This window comes from Apiospora aurea (genome assembly GCF_038362705.1).
Source record: "Apiospora aurea strain CBS 24483 chromosome Unknown utg000001l_segment0_segment0, whole genome shotgun sequence".
NCBI lineage: Eukaryota > Fungi > Ascomycota > Sordariomycetes > Amphisphaeriales > Apiosporaceae > Apiospora > Apiospora aurea.
In genome coordinates, this window is record NW_027117388.1 from 476893 (window position 1) to 498664 (window position 21772).

Here is a 21772-nt window from a genome sequence, read left to right on the forward strand (position 1 = left end):
GATTTAGGATTAGTAAAATTATATTTTATTAAAACTATTAATCCGTTAATTCGTTTAGTACGTTACTAATCGAAGGTTTTTTTATTAAAACAATTCCGGGAGAAATATCCGGTTTTTTTATAATTAAAGCATACTTTTTTAATTAAAAGCTTTTTTATTTTAATAATAAAAATACGACGAGAAATATCGGTTTATTTAAACGATCCGGTAGCGGAGCCACCGGCGAAACTAATTTTAAGGGTAGTGCTTCGTTTAATATTTTTTCTAGTGGTTTTAACGTTGTCCTTTTTTTTACGCCGTTACGTTAAACGTAGTTACGATTCTATTAATAGTCGTATCGAAGGATAATAAAGTAAAACTTATTAAACGAAACATCGTTATTATAATAGTCAGTAATTATTTTTCGTTTAATCGGGTAAATAATTTATTATTAAGCTCCTGTTTATAATCGTTTTTTTTAACGCGGGCGTGTTCGGCTAGCTTAACGAACTCGAGTCGGAAAGTTTAAAAGTTATCACTAGGTTTTATAGTTAAGTCTCGAAAAGCCTTACGGGCCTTCTCGTAAACGTTAAAATTATAATACTATTCGTATAAATAATTTAAAAGGGTTTTAAAAGTTTTAATTAAAGGGTCGTCCTATTCGTTAATAACGAAAGGGTATAAGTTTTTAGCGGCTTTACCGCTAACCCGGTTAATAATATAAGTACACTTATTTTTATTAGTAAAGTAATAGTTAATATTCGTTTTTAACTTACCCTTTAAAATTATAAACTAATAGTCGAACTTAATTTTAAAGTCTTTTTTATTAATAAATAAAGAGGGGTCGAACATTTTAATGTTTCGCTTAAAGTAACTAAGCGACGTAACGCCGGTACGGGTCGTCTTTTCTATTTAAACCGAGACTCCTCGGTTTCGAATTAAGAGATTAACGATATATTAATTTAATTACTAGATTTCCTCGTCTCTTTTTACGACGATTAATATAAAGTCCTTTTCTTTTTCGGTAAGCTTACCGTTTTTATTTAATCCTTTATCTTAACCATTTTTTTAGTTAGCGTCGTTATTTAAGTCTTTTTCGCCGAGGACGGTAGTTTATATATAGCTCTCTTTTAAACTAATATTAAAGTTCTTAAAGATTTTTATTAAATTAAAGGCTTAATCCTTAAAATTTATTATAAAAAAGGTTCGCAGTTTAAACTCCTTTTAAATAACGGTCGGGTTTTTTTTATATATTTTATCGAAATATCCTTTAACGATTAAGCCTTCGCGCTTAAATTACTAGGTTTTCGCGGTCTTAGTAAAAGTTACGAAAAGCATTACGGGAATATTATAATAGGAATTATATATAATAACTAATCGTTTAATCTTTTTTCAACATTTTCGTTTATAACGTTAAAAAAGTCATCGGAAAAGAAAAGCGCTCGCAGCTTAGGTTTAGCCTCGACTTAATATAATTAATAAAATAATTTAAGGGCGGTAATTTCCTATTCTAAGTCGCCTTTAATATTAAATAATAAGTCCTCGCCTTCGCGCCCGGCAGTAACGCTTTAATTACCTACGTTTATCGGGTTTACGTTAAAATAAACGAAAAATACGCGTTTAATTAATAAGGAGTTTTACGCGGTACGTTTTTTTAAGCTCGCGAAAAAACGGTTAATATTATTAATATTAAAACGCACCGATTTACGGGCCTATTCTACGCGCGTATCGCGCTCTTTTAAGCCGGCGGCTATCTTAATTAATTACTTTATTTAATCGAAATTAATCTAGGTTTTAATTTCTAAAAAGGTAAGATATTCGTAGGGCCTTTTTAAGCTTAATAAGTTAAATCTTTTTCGGTAATATTATAATTATAATAATTCGGGAGGCAAAACTATAAATTATTATTTTATTATAAAAAACCGAAAAAGATAGGGAAAAAAAGGAAAGGTCTAGCCTTACCGGAACGATTTCCTTATTTAAATAAATAGGGAAAAATCAGGTGGCGCTCGGGCTATCTTTCGCATACCCTTGCCCCACTCTGGCTAGCAAGGCCACTAAAAGCCTATTTTAAGGTGCGCCGTAACAGCAAGAGTATACGAGAGATAGCCCGAGCGTCACCTAACTTTTCCCCACTTATTTAAATAAGGAAATCGTCTCGGCAAGGCTAGACTTTTTCTTTCTTTCCCTATTTTTTTCGGTTTTCTATAATAAAATAATAACCTATAGTCTTACCTCCCGAATTATTATAATTATAACACACGGTCTAATTAAACACTTTCTTTTAATTCTATATAACTTATATTTTATACTTTATATTTTTACTACTTATAATAATAAATTAATAGAAAAAAAACGATATATAATTAACGCTTTAAACGCTTTAAAAAAACCTTAAATTACGCGTATAAACCGTAACGCGAATATATAATATCCCTTATATAACTTTATATTACCGGCGTCGCGATAATATTTTATAACGAAGTATATAATCGTTAATATAAAAGTTTACGAATTCCGAAAAATAATTAATTATATAATATATAATTAATTTAAATTTATAATCGTTTCCGTTTTAAATAAATAATACTAAAAATATAGCGAATCGATTACTTAATTTATATAATACGGAACGTATTAATATTAACTAAACCTTTAACTTTATATAATAATAATTAAATCTCCGAACGCATTTTAACCAAAAGATCGATTATTAAAAAATTCTTTATAAAAATCCTAACGCGTATCGCGCGTAATTTACTTTTATATAAAATATAATTAATAAATATAAAATTTAAAAAAAGGATATATATAATTTCAACGAAACCGGGTTTCTTATAAATTAAATTTTATCTAAAATAATTATAACCACCTTTAATCGATACGGAAAGCCTAAAGTAATACAATAAAGGAACCGGGAATAAATTATAGTAATATAAAGCATCGAATTATATAATTACGTTATCCCTCCGTATATTATTTTTACCGGGAAAACGTACCTCTCTTTTTAATATAAAAATAACTTATTACCGAAAAACTAAGTAATCCTAATTATTAAAAATAACTAAACTATAAATAAAAAAAGCGAAAACTGAATTTAATACTTCGATAAATATATAAAGTCTTATATAAAAAATACTTACCGCCTATTAATCCTTAACGGCTATAAAAGCTATTACTCGATAGCTTTCGAGCTTTACTATAAAAAAACTCGATTATTACACTCTATATACCTTTTTATTCGTCGCATAAACTCTAACCTTTTAATATCGGCTATTTTTATACATTTAAAAAGGCGTACGAGAAAGAAATTAAAAAGTCTTATATAGGCATATATTACCTATATTTTAAAAGAAAACTTCCTACTAACATTTTTAAAAGCGCTTTAAGCGACTTTCACCGTTTTAAATATATAAAGAAGCTTTTAAAGAATAAAACATCCCGTATAATCCGGAATATATTATTTTATAATTAAATATAAAGCTATATACTCTAATACCTTTAAAGACATTTTTTAACCTACCTATTCTTTAAAAATTAAAAACCTTAAATAACCCGATTAAAGCTTAATCCTAAACTAAATACATTTAAAACCGTATCGTACGGCATTAAAATAGCTCTCCGACGTCGATTTTAACTAGATTTAACTAAATTACGAAAAATATAACGTAAATAATACACCGGCTCGCTCTTTTTAAAGGGTAAAATAACCGCACTACGAAAAGTAAATAAAATACTTAACCGGCGCCACTATATAAAAGAAACGACTATAAAATAAAGAATTACTTCGTATATAAACTAAAAAGAACTTATAGTCTTAAAAGAACGTTAATAAATAATTATAGAATAAATCGCGCCGAAATAATAGTCGTATAAAAAAGCTTAAAACATGCCCGCGACGCTATAAAATCTATAAAGAACCCGGGTATAATACACGTATTTATTAAAATAATATAGAAGTATTTAAAGAGGAGGATTCCGATTAATTTTAATATATTAAATACGTTATAATAGAATTAATTTATATTTCGTTATACGAGGCCTTAAAAAGTATTTAATTAGACTGTATATTCAATTAAACCGTGGATTACGTTATATATAAAAGAATTTATTTTTAAATTACTTATAAACTTTTCATAAAACCTATAAATACCCGTAGGTAATATTTTAAATATATAAATAACCTATAGGTTACCTATAAATCCTATAGGTCCTTAGTAAAACCCGTGAGTACCTAAAACCTATCCATAGTCGACCTCGCAGCAGGAAGCCGGCACCTGCCACGCGCCCCGGGCCGACGCCCTGCTAACCATCGCCTGGGGCGGCTCCTTGGTGGATTTCGATACGACCGAGGCCGATCCGCACTCCCAGCAAGACCGGGCCAGCCCACCCGCCGCCGAGCTCCGGGCCGAGGTGACGTACACCGACGCCCGCGACGGCGCCCCGCGCACGGTCAACGCGACCCAGAACCCGGTGGAGCTCCCAGACCCGTACGACCCGCCCCTGTCCTTCGACTTTGGCGTCCTCTATGGCGAAATCAAGAGCGGGTCGCTGGTCAACTACACGTTCACCGTGGCCTTGACGGACGGGTCCGCGTTGCTCTCCATCGAGGATGAGTTCACGCTGACGGACGCGCCGGCGGGACAGCCGGAGAAGATTAGGGGGGAGCCGTACCCTGTCTGTGATTGAGTTGATGGGGTGAAGGCGAATTCGCCCCCCCTTCTCTGGGAGCCGACGCCTATTTATTGGAAATGGGACAGTCTGCGCTCTGAATTGCCGTCGACACCAACAAGCTCGTGGAAGACGTCTCTATTTCTCTCTCTCCTCCCTTCTGCATCATCACTCTTTTTGACATAAACACCAACAACGATCGTTACGATGAGCTGCGGCTTAGGAATACTAAGCGCTATTTCATCTGTTACCTGCAATGTGACCCTGCAATAATATTTGCCTTGAACTTTGCTGTACTTGAAGGACCAGTGCTTGACTAGGGATTATGGACTGGGGCTTAAGCATGGGAAGCTCCCCAGGCTTTACATACTTCACGATGGCACAATGAGTATAACACTTGCTCCATGATGCATATGAATACAAGTGATTCTGGACCTCAGTCATGTTCCCTCGTTCTTCATCTGGGCGAGGCTTTGACTCACCTACATATCCAGCTGCAGTAACTGAACCTGCGCGTATATGTCTTGAGAAATCACAGGCACAGCAGCCTACATGATCCATGGGAACGTAACTGCAGACAGCGAACCGCCTATATCAATTAACATAACATATTATCACCTGTACCGTTCAGAACACCCTTTCTCGTCCGCATTACGTAGCATTCGGGTCATTAGGGGCTTTCCACGCCGGGTACGCGACCCACGTCTGGATGGCGCTCATGATGAGCGACAGTACCGCAAACACCACTCCAGCAAGAGTCACCATCACGACGTATCGCGCACTGCTCCGGCGCTGGAGCTGCCTATCCAGCCACCGCCGCGGTGGCGGGTTCTCGAGTTCCTCCCGCAACTCCGCCAGGCGCGCCGCCCAGTATCGGTAGTGAACACCCCCCACTACTAGCAGTACCTCGGTCGGCGTTGACTTCGCTTGCTCCGTCTTCTTTCTCTGGCTCGCCTTCGGGGTCGTTGCTACTCGACTTGCCTTCCTCATCTCTCTGCGCCGCAGCAATAGAATGATCAAGAAGCGAGCTGTACTCGAACTGGAGCAGAGACGGGTCGAAGGCCGAGTCGGGGCTCTTGATGAGACGGCGCAGAAGCCTTTTCGAGTCGGCGTCGTCTAACGGGAACAGAACGCGCTGCAGAGAGTCCAGGGCCTCGAGGAGGAGCTGCCGGGGCAGCAGTGGTGGTATGGCGGCCAACGCGTTGCTACCCTCGTTGTGGTGTTTATGTGAGGTCGCCCAGAGCTGCTCCTTGAGGAAGGCGGCGTGGTGGAAGATCTCAAGCTCGCCGCGCTGCCGGTCCAGGCGCAAGTGGTTGCGAAGGTCGTGCGTCGGTCGGAGCCGTAGCTTGAGTCGCTTTCGCAGTTTAGTGGCGCGCAGGGTCGACTTGGACCCGCGCCGCAAGTCGCTATAACACAGCAGACTCTGCGGTGTGACACTGACCTGACCGGAGAATGCCTCGGCAATGTGGGTGGAGATGGAGGTATTATCTCTCCACGGTATGCCCGAGAGGCCGTCCTCCAAACGGTCGGCAGACTGGTAGATGGTGAAGCACTCGAGCATCACGGCAATGCGCACCACGAGCGCAGTGGCGCTGGCCTGCTCGTCAACATCTGAGCAAGTCGGGGCGACGCATTCCAGAAGCTCATTGCGTGTAAGTTTCGGATTGGCGCGTAGCTGAGTTATGGCCCGGAACAAGTCATTATGGCTTTTGAAGATTGGGCTGATACAAGCAGAATAGTAGTCGAGGACGAGTCCTTGGTAGAAACGGAAGTATCGCTTAGCTCGATCTACTGGACACTCGCAAGATGATGAGGCCTTGCTGTCATCTTTGTCTAGGCACTCCTTACACGGATCCCACGACCACAAAGCTTGGCCGAGACGGGCGAAAACCTTTGGAGTGAAGTGATCGCGCGGGCGGTGGGCCATTGACACTGTTGCTGCTGTCTGGTATGCAAAACTCGTTTGTGAACAGCTCTTATATATGGGTAGTTCCCCTATTATACAAAGCCGTAGCGCAATGTACCTAATACAGGGGCTCAAATACTCCCGAGGCACTGTATTTTGCCTGTGTTCCAACGTGCATATCAAAGTCGGTGGCTTGGGGGTATCGAAGTGAGCCTAGGGGGTCGATGCCAGCAAACAACTCCAATAACAAGCTACCGACTCACATGCCATGCATGCCGCAAAGGGCGGCTGGCAGGATCTGACGCCACGTCAACCTTGGCTTTTGGCAACTTGATGCCCAATCCCATCAACCCCATCCCGCGAGCCATACGGAAGTTTGGGCACTCAACGTAGTCCGTACCCAGCCAGTTTCCGGGAGGGGGCAAGTGCATCGATGTGAAAATATACAGCATATCCTGTTCTCCTTCTATTTCTTACCCTGTGAATCCCCTCTGCCGCCTTCCCTGCAGCAGTGTTTCAATTGACTGATTGATCCAAGCCTTCATGATGGCAAATAGAACGGCACCTCGTCCAAATCCAGACTCTAATCCAATCCTGCCATACACGGTTTCCCACATTGACAATGCATCCCCGTTGGAGGGAGCTGCCACCAAGCTAAGGGAACCTCTTTGCGCGTCAACAACCAAACGCTGAGAAGAACTGCTCGTCACGATCGCCTCCATCACCTGCCGTCAGACTCGAGGCGAGCACCGCTGCCAGCCATCCAGACTCGGCTTACGGCTCACTCGAACCTGACACAGTCCGAGACAAGCCCAAAAGACCGAAGCTGAACTATCTCAACCTGCCAATCTCTCAACAACAGCAAAACCGCTTCCGTGACATAAAGTGCTTATTTGCTGGAAGCCTCTTCGATGCCGTATCGGGGGACGCCTCAATGAAGATCAGATGGGTCGGGGATGGCGAGTCCAGTGCCAAGCTATGCATCGTCCTCCAATGTTGTGACAAGCGGGGGAGTAAGGAAGGCCAGGAGGTTCTTCGATCAATCCCATGTTCGCGAAGAGATCGAGAAGGATTTCATGGTCGAGGTTAATCCTGGCCTTCGTCGCTTGAACGAAGACTTGAGGGTATTTACCAAGATGGAGTTCAACGAACTCTGTCTGAATGGTTTGCACATTGCAATCAAAGGCGCGAGGGGGTCCAAGATAGCTACACTTGGCGGGATGATCTCTGTCAAGGCCAAGGGTACCACGACACTCTATGGGTTTACAGCCGGCCACTCGGTACCACGGAGAGAGGCGTACGCTGAAGACAGATCTCAATGCAGCGACCGATCGGACTCTGACGAGTCTGACGCATACTCCGAAGCCAGCGGCACCTTTAGCGGTGATGACCTGGACTCCTCGGACTCGGCTGGCACTGCCAGTGTAGGCACTGTACCGACACCGAATTGGCAGGAGATTGGGCAAGTCGCACGATACTCCCTTGAGAACTGCCGCAGCTCTAGCAGTAACCACGGCTGGGCATTGATTCGCCTTTGCGACAATCATTGTCTGAGTGGCTTGTCAGAGAACATCGTCAAGACCGGTACCTCAGAGTATTCCCAAACGCATACAACTCCCTTTCGCGTGGCCGAAAGAGACTGGGCACTGTATCCCAGCGGAATCCGTGTTTGCGTAATGGCTTCCAAGGGCCATGTACATGGGCGTCTTTTCTCCAATGCTTCATGCATCCGCATCGCGCCAGGCACCAAAGCAGTCGAGGCATGAGACTTCATTCCCGACTCTCCACAGGATGAATGTTCAGAGGAAGGGTTGACCGGAGCACATGGTACCAGCCGCGCCAACATTCTGAGACCAGGGGACCCAGGGTGCTGGGTTATAAAGGAAGACTCCAAGGAGGTCTTCGGGCATGTGGTGTCATCAGATGCGTCTGGGGAGGCTTATGTGCTACCCTTTGACCAGGTCTTCCAAGATATTCGGTCGGCCCTAGATGCGGAAGAGGTTCCTATACCTAGTCATCAGCCGTGGTTCGAAGTAGCCGAAGATGAGAAACAGGCAACGACTGGTGCTACTGAAACGGAACTGGCTGAAAATGGTGATGACTCCCAGCCATATTTATTCTACGATATAGCAGGGACTGAGACACCATACACCCCTGGAATCTTGTATCGCCGACTTACACCATTGGCTGGCCAAATGCAAGACGGATAATGCTAGCTACCAATTGTTTCTTTATCATCAATCTGGTCGATCTTGCAATGCAAAGTGGCTACCATGGCCCAGGCGCTGTTGGGCCCTGAGCGCTGCCGCTGGGTACCTATTAGCACCGCTACCTCTAGCTGGGGGGCTGAGCTGCCGTTGCGCCAAAGCTGGATGACTCAGGCCGGGCAGGCTACCACCAGCCCTTGCGAACCAAATTCAGAAGTAAAGCAGGAAACTGCAACGCAACGAGATGCAACTTCATTAAACCGTCACCTACGCATTATCCAGTATGGTAGAGATGCGCAAACTCCCCGTTCCTTTCCCGGTCCATTGGTGACTCAGAGCTCTGCATACAAAGACTGGCTTTCCTCTTTCTCCCTTTCGTCGGTTTCACAGTCTTCGCGCCATCACATATTCTACTTGCAATCGCAATCCTCACCCAACTATCAACTCTTCACACCAAGCCACCAGAAAAAGCCAGCCACACCATGTCTCCTCCCATTTCCTTCCAGGGCTTCGACGGAAGCGCGTCGACCACCCCCGACTCCCCCGTGGTCTTCTTCTGGGGCACCAACGAAACCTACGGCATGTTCTCCCAGTGGTACACCGCCGGCTTCTCCTGCGACGGGAACCGCTTCGCCACGGCCGAGCAGTACATGATGTACCGCAAGGCCGAGGCGTTCGGGGACGCCGGCGCCGCGGACGCGATCCTCGGCAGCCCCAAGAAGCACCCGCGCCAGCACAAGGCCATGGGCCGGAACGTCCAGGGGTTCCGCGACGACGTCTGGGACGCGGCCGGCGTCGAGGCCGTCGTGGTCGGGAACCTGTGCAAGTTCACGCAGAACCCGGCGCTGACGGCGGCGCTCGTGGGCACGGCGGGCAGCGTGCTGGCGGAGGCGAGCCCGTACGACTATATCTGGGGCATCGGGTTCAAGGAGGAGTAAGCCATGGACAGCCGACATGCTTGGGGTGCGAACAAACTCGGCAAGTGTCTGATGATCGTCAGGGATATGATTCAGCACATGAGCGGCACCCGGGGCTTCCACAAGATTACAAGTACCGACGCCATCGCCCAGATCTGCTCCGACAAGCAGACAGACACCAACGCCGGCAGCACCGTTCCCGACAAGACGCAGACTGACACCGACGATGGCAATACCGCCATCGAAAAACCCACGTGACCTTGCACATCCGACACTTGAACACGATGATGGCTTGGACTGGTACTGAGCGTGATTTTACGTCTCTCTACCAGAGCACCTTGGGCTTCTATATCGGGTCACCCATCGAGAACCTTTGAGCAACCTTTCGGTTGGCTACATATTCATAGTCCGCGCAAGCCCTCACTCTAGATTGCCAAGGGCCTTCAAGTCGACTCTCCAGATCCCACTCAGGGAGCGCTAGAACTCGTGAAGTTCGCCATGGATCACATGGATTAGGACCCAATGCGCCTTGAAGAGCTAACCCCGTTAGACATGGTTGGCTTCTGTCCGACCAAGAGTTTCATCTCTCATGCGATTATATTGATATGAGGCGAGCCTTTTCTTAGATGGAAGGGCAGACCATCGCCATGGATATATCATTGACTAGGAAGGGTCTGCACGCGTTTGCAACATGCTCTCAAGGACGGAGAACTCTCTGAGGATTGAGGAGATACAAATAGCACGTTCCTTTCAGGAGCTATTCATATACTACAATCGAGGCTCGACACTCGTCATAATGGTTCAAAGCTGTGACATTTGCCCCAGGACAATGAAATACATGTGACACCAAGGACTCAAATAAATGGGCCTTTATAATCTGCAACTCGTTAGCATTGGCTGTTTCGGTCAAGGTTACCACAAAGAATGTAATGCACAGGGCCTGCTATCTACTTTTCGCGGTCATCAATTGCATAGCCAACGCCACAGAAAGCTGGAGAAAAGATGGGATGCTGATGAGCACATCCACATCCACAACTGGATGAAAGACGTGATCAATGACTGGGACTCCAGCAAGAAGTTCCTGATATGGTGCCCCAGTAAATATACCCAGGCCAGTATGGGTGTTTTTGGCTAACATAGACAAAGTTCTCAGGGGTATTGAGATAACTTCTACAGGGTCGTCCAAATCCTGGAAAATGTGCTCTCTGCTATAGGTCTTCATTTCCAATTCTCTCCTGTGAGAGATTGAGAGAATGGCTGGCCGGAGTGATTTAATTTCACGGGCAAGTACGTATCGTATGAAGAAAGCGCTGGGTCTGGAATTGTAGTTGGCTGTGTCTCTGTGCTAGTATATACCAGACTGCAGCAAAAGGGGGCAATCACAACTTCCAAGTAGCACTCGGTTCTAGCCCCTATTTAGTTAGAACAAAATCGTCTGAGGTGTCCACACTTGTCATAAGTACTTGATGTACATTCTTTCCTAGATCCAAACGTTGCGTGATTTTACTCCAGCGACCAAACCGGCCATCACCGCACCCGCAGCCACAAGGAACCAAATTCCCGAGCAATCCAGGTACGCAGGTAAGAGAAGGCAGGGCGGGCAGGCCCTTTGGCCACTCCGTCCTCGTCATCTCCGTCGTCCTCGTCGTCGGTAGTGGTGTTGTTTGCTGCTTGTCCTCCCGGTTGTTAGTATGCCAGTGGGCGCGCAAGGTATTAAAACAAATGTCCTGTCGATCCTCTCTACTTAAAACAGAAAAGAAACATGACGTACCAAACAACTCGGCACCCAGGCCACCGAGTGAGCACCTGTCAAATATCACTCGCAGTACTCCAACTACTACAGTGAACCGGCACCGATTATTCCACTTTTGGGATCAACAGTGTAAATGATGCGACTGGAGCATCATCCAGATCGCAGATGGCGACGACGTCAACATTTTCAGTGTCAACGGTGCTTTAACAGTGGGAAGGGAAGTTGAACCATAGGATCCCAGACGGCTGGCAGTACAGCAGGGTATTCAAGTGGCAGCGTATATAGTAAGTGTATCATTCATTATATTGATTCTCCAACATTAACCTCATATTTATTTATATATAGTTAAAAGCCTGAGTCGTTGCTTTGGCTAATATCCAGAAACATCTGCCAAAACGACATTTACCCAACTGCCACTATATCACATGCGTCCCCTCCAGCCCCTGCGCCTCCCGCAACTTCCTCTGCTCCTCCTGCCTCTGCTTGACGGCGAGCGTCGCCTCCGGATCCTCGTCCTTGTTGCGGCTCCCGTGGAACTCGGAGTCGGGCAGGGTATTGAGCGCCTCCTCCTCGGCATCGAGCTTGCGGAACGTGAACCAGAACCCGATGCCGCCAAGGAAGGCGATGAGCGTGACGGTGACGTACAGCCACACCAGAAGGGGGTCCTTGGCCAGCGGCACAAACGCCTGCGCAATGGCGGAGGAGATGGCCTGGGCGAACCAAAAGACGGCCGTGATGAGGGACCGCATGTTCTTGGGCGCCTTGGTGAAGGCGTACTCGAGACCCGTGATGGAGGCGGCGATCTCGGCGAAGGCGATGAGCACGTAGGCCGGCGTCTGGATCCAGACGCTCATGTGGGGCGGGGGTCCCAATTCGCACTTGGTCGGGTGGTCGCCGCAGGGGGAGTCGACGTAGATGTAATGCTGCACGACGGCCGTCGAGACCATGGCGAGGGTGCCGAACGCGAACCCGAGCGTGATCTTCTTGATGGGCGTCAGCATGAAGCCGGTCCGCGCGATGGCCGGGTAGATGAACTTGTCGGTGATGGGGATGAAGATGAGCAGGGCGATGGGGTCCAGATTGTTGACGATGTCGTTGGGGACGCCGCCGAGCTTCATGGTGGCGGCTTGCGAGACCAGGTTGTTGTACAGTTGGTTGTACTGGGGAATGTTGGTTAGCAACAGTCACAGGTGGTAGGAAGGTGTGACCTACAGGAAGCCAGTAGATGGGATAGTAGAAGAAGACGGTGCAGGCCTTGAACCCACGGCGCACCTCATCGACCCAAGCATCGTCAAACGTCATCCAAGCAGGCTTGTTCTCGAGCTTGCTAGGTTTCGACCTCTCCCAGAAATCGTCAGAGGCCATGTGGCGGCAGGTCGTGACGGGGTTCAGAGACCAGCGACCTTTCATCCCCAGACGAATGATACCCATCGACTTGCCCAGGACGGAGCCCGTGGGCGGGAGGCGGACGTACTTGTTCCTGCACCAGAACATGACCATGGGGCAGATGAGGAACATGACGGTCGGGAGCGTAAAGGATAGCCAGAAGCCGACGTACTTCTCGGCATAGACCATCGAGATCTGACCGACCAGACTTCCAACGTTGATGAAGAAGTAGTATCGCATGTAGATGACGGAGATGGTCATGATGGGGTCCTCGATGACCCGCTCCCCGCTGGGCAGCGTCTTGACGGTGGCGCGTGGATGAGTTGATTCGTACTAGATAGGCGGATCAGACAACCGCATAAAGAAGATGCAACCTAGAGGTAGGGTCCGTCATACCTGTTCCGCGATGAGAGGCGAAATGTTGGTTTTGAAGAAACCAACCCCCATGCCGAAGAAGATGAGTCCAATGATGAACGGTGCCATGGCGGCATTGTTCGGGGCTTTGATGACAGGCGGGAGGGCCGAGACGATGATCAGGATGTGGCCAAAGGTTGCCAGTCCACTGTAATATTATATTATCAGTCTGAGCCAATATGTCGCGATGCAATAACTGCATGAACAAGTAACTGGATTTGAGAAATAAAACTCACATGGCGACATTGATGGTCTTGAACTTGCCCCAGTACGTATCAGCCAAGTAAGCGCCGAAAAGCGGCATGAGGTAAGACCAGAAGCTGTTGAAAAGGGTTAGGCCCGTCGAGGCCTGCTGGCCCATGCCCAACGCGCCCGACTGTCCATAGGTCCCGCCGGCGCCCGCGTCCGAGGTGGGCGGTAGGGGCTCGGAGATGAAGTTGACGAAGACCTGGGTGGTGCCGTAGTAGGCGAAGCGCTCGCACAGCTCGCAGAAGGCGACCGTGTAGATGATCCAGTGGATCTTGCCCTTGACGCGGCGCAGCGTGTCGAGCTCCTCTTTCGTGGGGTACTCCTCGCCGTTGGGGCCGCGGAGGATCTCGGCGATGTTGGGGCCGGTGATGGCGACGCTCTCGCTGGCCTCTTTCTCGGTGATGGTGTCGGGCGCTGGGGGAGCTTCACTCGAGACGGGGCTGTCCTTCTTCACATCGGATGGCGGTCGCGGTGCTGGTGGGGTTGTGGCATTCCCCGCGGGGGGCCCCGCCGTTTCCACCTTGTCTTCCGTCGATGACATTAGATCTGTACTACAGCACGGAAACCCAGTCGTGGGACGCAAACAAAGATTCGATCCCTCGTTACCAAGCACGACTCCGAGTCGGGGTTCAGAAGGGTGTACGTAACTTGGACTGCGTCACCCTGGTTTTTCTTTTTGATCAGATACCGAAACACGGACAGAGAGACTTTGAGGGGCTATGCGAATGGTTTCAATGAGTGTGCAAGAAAACGACTGGAGCCGCGGGCGCTGGTTGGCGCCTCGTTATGTAGGGTTTGAGTTTGAGGGAGTGCCAATGGAACGTTTCTCCCCCGCACGCCATTCAACTCGAGACATGATCAGCGGTTGCATCCTATCGTGCCTATGAGAGACATGGCATCCCAGATAGCCAAGACTGCACTTAATTCTGACCGATAGCTCGAGGGTCATCACTAATGAACCAACATCTCGTGATTCTCCACAGGCGGGCGCGAATCCGTGGCCGTGTAGCACCGCAGGCGAAAAAGAGCTGCCCTGCCACCCCTGCCACAGTCCTACCTAGCAGAGCTTCGGCTTCACAGGGTTCCTTGGATGTTCTTCCGGCATTCCATAGGCCCTTGGACCTTCCAAAATCAGGCAGCGATATGCTGGTGAGCGGCCTCCATCGCATTATTGCTTCCTTGGTAGCTCGGGGTCAATTGAGTTGGCGAAAGCTTCAGTGAGGTAGGCATTTCTCGGCACCTTAGGCCGAGCGCTTGGGGCAGCGGAGTCTAACGCAGCAGGCCAATTCTGTAGGGTGGGGATAGGTCTCAGACTTGGCACATGCCTGGGCAAAATGCCTCCTGCCTTTCAGGGTATACATGGCATCGCTGAGCGAGCTGCTGGATGCGACGGTCGTATATGCAGGAAAACCGAGAGCGATCTGGCCCGGCGATACATCCTGTCGGTGATGGGAGCTGAGCGATAAGGACCGCCCCATAGTCACATGACGGCCTTGAGCTTGCCGTCATTTGCTTGCCTTACGACCGAAGGTCGGTCGCATAGTCCTGCCGTACGACTACATGCGGCGGATAAGCCTTACTTACCTGAGCGTATTTTGTGCAATGTTGCGATGGAAATCTCTTCCCTCTCCTCTCCGTGCTCAATCCCGAGTCCGTTTAGCTTAGCAGCGGCTCGCCAGGGTTGGAGCCACTTGTTTGGGCGGGTACCAAATCTCCAGCACGGCCGAGCTCAACTTACACGGCGAAGCAGCCAGGACACTCGAACTCGATCACTGCTCACAGCCCTGACACCGCTTTCCACGATGGAAGGTGTAGCCGGATGAAAGAGGGAGGCAGAGAAGGTTATCTCTTGCCTCTGTTGTTGCCATCAATGCGTCTGTCAACCAGAACCAGCCCATACATAGAGTGAGTGAGGTCGTCCCGAAAGGTTGAAGTCGGCACTTCTTTCCTGGACCTTGAGGCCTGTCAACTTGAGGTGGGCTGGTTGATCACGACCTCAGGCTATGCTCGCAGCATCTAAGGTTTCCCAGTGCAATGCAACAACTAGAGAAATGCTGGGGCCGCCGAACACTGGCTACCTACATGCCTTACCTATAGCCCGCTGTCTTGTTGATGCCTCTGCATCACTGGCAAACATCTTGATAGCATTGCCGTGTCAACAAAGATCCGTTTTTGAGGAGCAACATTGGTTAGTCGGCAGGTCCGAATATCACCAACGCCCAACCAGGTAGGTGCCTGCCCACCCACAGCAGCAATGGCATCGCCACCATTTCGACAGCCGTCGGGTGACTGACTATATAACAAACTCCTCTTTTCTGCCCCAGTCGAAGCCTTTGGGAAGAAGACACCATCCGTCCACCCATCCATTCATACATACATTGATCCTCTCTTTTCTCATTCCCCTTTCCCGCAAGCAACACCATTCATTACCAAGAAGCCGAAACCTCACCTCCCCATCCCACCCCGTCCCTGCCCCCTTCAACGACACCGCAAGGACACCACCACCATGGGCCAATCCCCCTCCTGCCAGACCCCCCGCCTCATCCCCCAACCCGGCGACACCTGCTGGTCCCCCGGCCCGGCCCGGCCTACGACCTAACCCTAGTCCTAGACCGCACCTTGCCCCACTGCTCCACCAACGACGGCGCCCATTACAGCGCCTACGTCGCCTACACCGACGTCGCGTCCAACGGCACCATCATCCACGGCGTCGCCTCCCGCTCCAGCCCGGCCGTCCTCTCCGACGACTGGACTGGCCTGGTGCCCTTCGAGTTCAACATCCCCTACGGCCGCATCCAGCCCGACTCCGAGGTCGAGGTAACGCTCGACTGGTCCCCTCACAAGAAAGGGCATGCGCCGCCTCACCTGCTCGCACACGTTCTTCTATAAGGGCGCAACGGATAGGCCCAACGGGGGAGGAGAGGTCAACGCCACCACCACCGCGAGCGAGGAGGGCGTCGTCGCAGTAGAGGACCGTCGCGGAGAATACGCGTACGTGATTTGTCAGTTGTAGGACGGTATGGTGGTAGGCATGATGCCCCTGCAGGACAACATGGAGTTCACATAGCGCGTCTGGTGCGGGCCCATCAGCCGGACGTATGGAGCTAGTAATCGGCAGTCAAATCGAAATGTAATGTTTCATGAGATTCGTCTATCTGCGTGTGTAAGAAGAGAGCTCAGACCAGTGGCTGTTGTGACACCAACCTAGAAACCCCTATCCGTCCAAGCACCAACTGACCACGCTCACACACACGCACGCACGCACACGGCCCCTCCACCCTCCCTTTACCAAGCCGGGACCCCTGATTTGCGTATAAGCTCCCACCATGGCATGCCTCTCCCCTCCTTGCTCCGATGAGGGGAAGGAAGATGAAAAATGAAAAAGCAAATTGCCCAACCCAAGCGTCAACGACTCATGCTTCATAAGGGAATTACTATAAGTGCCCATCCCAGCCCTAAAAAGACGAGTAATACATTGAGCCTCCGGACCAGCCGTAAATCCATTCCCCCTAATCAATGTCCACATCCCATCATACCAGTCGCTGTCCGCCATCGCCATGATCGGGCGGGGGGAGGGGGGGCGGTCTGCTGCTTGTGTCGTGCAAAACGTAGTCGTAGCACTGACGGGAATAACTTGGTGATTAAAAGCATTGTGGTCGGCAGCAGTTTGTCGACGCCGCTTTGCCAAGAGGCCGTGGAAGGTAGAATTATTAGAAATATACAGGCAAACACCGGTGTAAAAGCGTGTATTGCCCGGTAGCCACATGAGCCGGCGCGTCAGTGCTGCCGAAAACAGGGAAGATCGTAAGTCGCTGTTGGAAAAAAGCGGGATGCATAAACAAAGCGTGTCCTCCGAGTAAGATTCGATAGTAGTACAAGGAGATCGTGGGTCGGTCAGAGAGAAGGAAAAAAGAACCGGCAAGCCATCTCCAAGAGTATGTGGAGGAGGAAATCGATGGTCGTATATCAAAAGTATTGGTATCACGTCGAAATGACCCGCCAGAACGCCAAGCCACGGGAAGGAAGAGAGATGAGAGCGCAACCGACGGTTGACGTCCAGAGTAACGGCAAGTTGTTGGGTATTGAAGAAATCGGTATGCTGCGAATCAAGTTGTCTGGATTACCACCCCTTCTTCCTCGCGAATCGTTTGTTCAGTAATGCTAATACTTTCGTAACGTTGAACTGAACATATTCGAGATCCAAGTCATCTTGGTTGTCTTTCTGCATCTCGAGCAGATCGTCGAGCTTCAAGTCCAGCTCTAGGAGTCCTCGGTTTCGACCTGTAGGTTCATTTATTAATGGACTGCTGAATGAAGGAATCCAACTATCACTATCGAGGGACTCACCCTTGTAGTGGAGTGAAATAACAAAAGTGCCAGGAAGGGGGCTGGTGAAGTTGAAGTAGATGTTGGCTCTCCTATTGTCCGGAACATTGCTCTTCTGAATGACACCTTCCTTCTCTAGCTGTTGATGGGTGAATTTGTAGGGGCCGAGTACCTGTTGTTTTTGCTGCTTGCGGCGGGTACCCTCCGATTGGCTCCGAACGTTGTGCAGATAGCTCTTGTATGTCTCGAGTTGCCCGACCAAGTACGAATTATGATCCCGGATCGTCTTGAACACCTCTTCGAGCTTCTGTGTCTCCGTGAGCACACCCTCCTTCAGCGAACCGAGGTGCTGCAGCTCCTGCTCCACCTCATCCCTGAGGAGACTAAACTGATCCGACTTGTCGATAACCTTCATTTCCTGGAGCTGGCTCAGGAGCTCCATTGCTCTGATACCCTTGCGCACCATGACAGCATCGTTTTTGGACGTAGCGGCGGCGTCCGCAATTCGCTCCAGTCGGAGGGGCCTGCGAGAAACCGAGTTGTTAGGCGGAATAGATCGCATGACCTGGACGAAGATCGATTTGGCCTCCATGAAAAACACTTCCTCTTGAGTAATGTCTAGAGCAGCTGTTAAATCATCAATGGCGGTCTCCCATCGGCTGAAGAGAGGCAGGTTAATGGCTCGGTTCTCTTTCCTAGGCACTTGCGGGGGGAGCCGGGCCAAGTTCGTTGATGATGAGTGCCAAGTGGGAGTTCTCGTCCTTGCACAGTTCTCCAGTGTGCTTGTCGAGGAGGCCGTGCATGGCGTAAACTTCGTTGAGCGTGATTGAAAGCTCAAGGTCCTTTTTAGACAATGCCACGTAGTTGTCCATCTCTAAACTCTCGTAGAAGTCTTGCACTTCACACAGGTCGAGCATAAACTTGTTGACGCGGTCCTTGTTCGACTGGATGAAGGGCTGCAGTTTTGCCATGTATGGTTCCTTGGCATACGATGGCTTGTTGGCCAAGTTTTGCAACATCTTGGCGATCAGGGTCAGAGTTCTCCGTGGTTTCTCTGCCGGAGCACCGTCAATGAGCATGTACGACTTTGGCGTAACGATGGCGGGGTTGATGAAGCGAAGGAAGAAGAAACCTCCGATAAGCGTGCAGATGATTTGGTCGTTGGCGTCTGGATACTTTCTCTTCGTCAGACTTCGAATTTGCTTGCAAATCCACCGGATTCCGTATGGCGCCTCATCCAAGCCGTCAATAATGGTGTTGAGAAAGCCGTTAGCAATCTCGGTCAACATGGTCAGTCGGGGCTCGATGATGGCCTGGACTTGGGCGTTCTCTGCCGCTTGTTCCGCGGTGATACCTCTCGGTAGGGAAGCCGGCAGGCTGCCAGTGTCCTCTTCGATCTGCTCGCACATGCGTTCATACACCTTGAGCGGGTTGATCTCCAAGTCGAGGTCCTTAAGCTCGATGAGGCTGTTGATTCGGTCGGCGAGGACAGACCGCAGGAAGCTTTGGCCTGGACCACGGCGTGTGTAAGTCGTCATCATTCGAGAGACTGGCGTGTTTGCTCTCAGGAGAGAGGAGTACTCGGGAGTCGTGTCGAACTGGTATGTCAAGACGGACTGGAACATAGTCAGGAGGAGATGCTCCTCGCGGCTCTCGTATTGGTTTCCGTAGATTGTGAACATGACGGTTTGTAGTAGCGAGTCGATTTCGGACATGGATACGAGACGGCACAGATGGGCGATGTGTCTCAGCTCAGACTGAAGAAGGAACAGCAAGTTGCCGTACTTTTGCGTCTTGTCGTCGTTGGGGAACGAACCCTCCTGCAGCTCGGTGCCATCTTCCAGATGGCTTGCCACTTCGTTTTGTTCTTCTAGTGCCATACGATTTTGGATAAGCAGGGCGATCCGCGAGTCGAGATACCGCACATCCTTCTCGAGCACAAAGTTCTTCTTGGACTGCGACGAGATCTTGGACTTGAGTTCGCGGAGAACCTTCTGGGCCTTGGCCAACTCATCTTCGATTTCCAACTCGCTCTCGTTGGCGGACATGGACATGTACAGCGCCGACATGGAATATCGCTTCGACTGGCGGGCTGATCGGGAGCCATCGTAGGACGACATGGTGTTCTGGCGAGATATTGGCTGAAATGAAGATGACGAGGCTGTCGACGCCCGTGAGGGAGTTTGTAACATGACGGACATGCTCGAATTGGTCCTGGGCGGCATTAAGGAGGTGGATCGACCAAGAGGTCTCGCGTGACTGGCAAAGGCAGTCTCGTAGGGGAGAGGAGGCGGCGATAGGTCGCGGTGGTGCTAATTGGCACGGGCGACTGAACGCTCTTTTCTTCCGGTAATGGGCAAGCACACTTGGTGACTTGCTGGCAAATAAAGAGTTGGCGCCAGAGCGCGACAAAGTCGGGCGTGGCTTCTCGTAAGAGTAGGTCGGGTCGGGTCGGAATTTGATCGCCTCGCTGGCTGAGAGCAGAAGGTGAAATGAAAGGACTGGAATGCAAGAGAGTGTAGGGGGTTTCTCGAGGGTCGGCTACCAGGCCGGTTCGCGCCACGGAATGTCGATGAGGAATGCCGCAGTGGTCCCTCCTGGCGTCAGGCGTCGGGGTAACACGCCTTGTTCTTATTCCGAGTCGCGTCGATTGAAAGCGCCTTTCTAAGGGGGGGTATCTCGGGATTTAGCTTTCTTTCAGCTGACTCGTGTGCGTGTGTGTATGTGTGTGCTGCTTCAATCTCTCTAGAGGGAAAAAAAACAGTAAGAGGCTACCCCTTATGACCAGTAGTTGCCAGGCGCGGCACTAAATGCAATTAGGGGCCCACGAGAGGAGTTGCGCTCGGTGGCAGAGTGGGTTTTCCGGGCGTATATATTAGGTCGGACAGAAACAGCCTTCTGGGCGGCGCGTGGTTGTCAATAGGGCAGGTTAGGTATAATTATGAGCAGCGGGTTCGAAATTGGTGTTTGACAACATAAAGTGCGAGCGGTTGCCGGTCGAAAAGGGCGACGAATAGGGAGAGAGGGTATGGCCTTGCTGGAGGTCAGACAAGACAACCGTTCTTGTTCGAGACACGCAGGCTGCAGCTGAAATGTTGCACCAGTTTTCTACGTGTTTGATTTGGCTGAGACGGGGCTGGAAGGATTTGGAAGGCCGGTCGGTCTCGTCGCCTTCTTTGGATGCGATGATTGCAGATCTGTCGCAAGTGCAAATGCAAGCACACAGACAGGAGGCCCCGGAATGGAAGAGGGAAAAGGTCGAAGGGACGTTGTTGATTTTACGGGGGAGGGGGTGTGTGTTGGGAGGAGGGAGAGTGCGAATTGGTTCAATTGAATTGATTCGGATTCTGATGAAAGGGGAAGAAAGACGAGAGAGAGAGAGAGAGAGTGGGCGACTTCCAGGTCGTCTCCAATCAACAACCAGCACGATTAGACAGAGAGACAGGAAGACAGCGACACACACTACTACAACGTGAAATCCAGTTCGTTATGGGTTAAGGTAGCAAGATAGGTACATGAGGTAGGACGAGGAGGGGCCGAGATGCTTGGTGCTTGGTGCTTGGTGCCTGTCCTGACTGTCTGATGGCCGATGGAGGGTGATAGGGTGTTGGGGGGACGAAATGGTTGGACGGCCTTGGGGTCAAGGATTGCAGGATTCCAGGGTCGCTGGTAGCGCATCTGCAGCTAGAATTGAAGGGTGCAGCAGCAGTTCGTGCAGTAGCGCGGCGAGTCGGCCAGGCCCCAAGTGGGATACCCGCGATTGATTTGATACTTGCAAATAATCGCCGTTTCAGAACGTGCAGAGAGCTCAGCAGGGTCAGGCACATCGAGGGGCGGTGCCAGAAAGACTGGAGCCCAGCGAAAAAGACTGGGCAGAGACTCTACATAGAGACTTGGGGGGGCGCCACTGGCCTGCAGGCCTGCCACTGCCCACCTTATTAAAAGGGGAATCGGGGAAAACAGA

General features: G+C 49.5%; 7 protein-coding genes across 7 annotated transcripts; 3 read left to right on the plus strand and 4 right to left on the minus strand.

Annotated features, from left to right (window-relative positions):
• Window positions 1-4284: 4284 nt before the first annotated feature.
• On the minus strand, window positions 4285-5370 carry PG986_000170 (uncharacterized protein; the record flags this gene model as incomplete). The annotated part of the gene is made up of 2 exons (XM_066836392.1): window positions 4285-4654; window positions 5354-5370. The coding sequence occupies 2 exons, from the start codon at window positions 5368-5370 to the stop codon at window positions 4285-4287; spliced, it is 387 nt and encodes a 128-aa protein (XP_066705285.1).
• Window positions 5302-6577, minus strand: PG986_000171 (uncharacterized protein; the record flags this gene model as incomplete). Its single annotated transcript, XM_066836393.1, has 2 exons — window positions 5302-5543; window positions 5605-6577. The coding sequence occupies 2 exons, from the start codon at window positions 6575-6577 to the stop codon at window positions 5302-5304; spliced, it is 1215 nt and encodes a 404-aa protein (XP_066705286.1).
• A 1115-nt stretch (window positions 6578-7692) lies between these two features.
• Window positions 7693-8766, plus strand: PG986_000172 (uncharacterized protein; the record flags this gene model as incomplete). Its single annotated transcript, XM_066836394.1, has 2 exons — window positions 7693-8250; window positions 8347-8766. The coding sequence occupies 2 exons, from the start codon at window positions 7693-7695 to the stop codon at window positions 8764-8766; spliced, it is 978 nt and encodes a 325-aa protein (XP_066705287.1).
• A 479-nt stretch (window positions 8767-9245) lies between these two features.
• Window positions 9246-9938, plus strand: PG986_000173 (uncharacterized protein; the record flags this gene model as incomplete). The annotated part of the gene is made up of 2 exons (XM_066836395.1): window positions 9246-9697; window positions 9764-9938. The coding sequence occupies 2 exons, from the start codon at window positions 9246-9248 to the stop codon at window positions 9936-9938; spliced, it is 627 nt and encodes a 208-aa protein (XP_066705288.1).
• Window positions 9939-11849: 1911 nt separating this feature from the next.
• PG986_000174 (peptide transporter ptr2) lies at window positions 11850-14023 on the minus strand (the record flags this gene model as incomplete). Its single annotated transcript, XM_066836396.1, has 4 exons — window positions 11850-12593; window positions 12646-13152; window positions 13216-13381; window positions 13470-14023. 4 exons carry the CDS (start codon window positions 14021-14023, stop codon window positions 11850-11852), a joined length of 1971 nt encoding a protein of 656 aa, XP_066705289.1.
• Window positions 14024-15736: 1713 nt separating this feature from the next.
• On the plus strand, window positions 15737-16495 carry PG986_000175 (uncharacterized protein; the record flags this gene model as incomplete). The annotated part of the gene is made up of 3 exons (XM_066836397.1): window positions 15737-15767; window positions 16094-16299; window positions 16331-16495. 3 exons carry the CDS (start codon window positions 15737-15739, stop codon window positions 16493-16495), a joined length of 402 nt encoding a protein of 133 aa, XP_066705290.1.
• A 1107-nt stretch (window positions 16496-17602) lies between these two features.
• On the minus strand, window positions 17603-19928 carry PG986_000176 (GTPase-activator protein for Ras-like GTPase; the record flags this gene model as incomplete). The annotated part of the gene is made up of 3 exons (XM_066836398.1): window positions 17603-17763; window positions 17830-18435; window positions 18512-19928. The coding sequence occupies 3 exons, from the start codon at window positions 19926-19928 to the stop codon at window positions 17603-17605; spliced, it is 2184 nt and encodes a 727-aa protein (XP_066705291.1).
• Between the last annotated feature and the right edge of the window lie 1844 nt (window positions 19929-21772).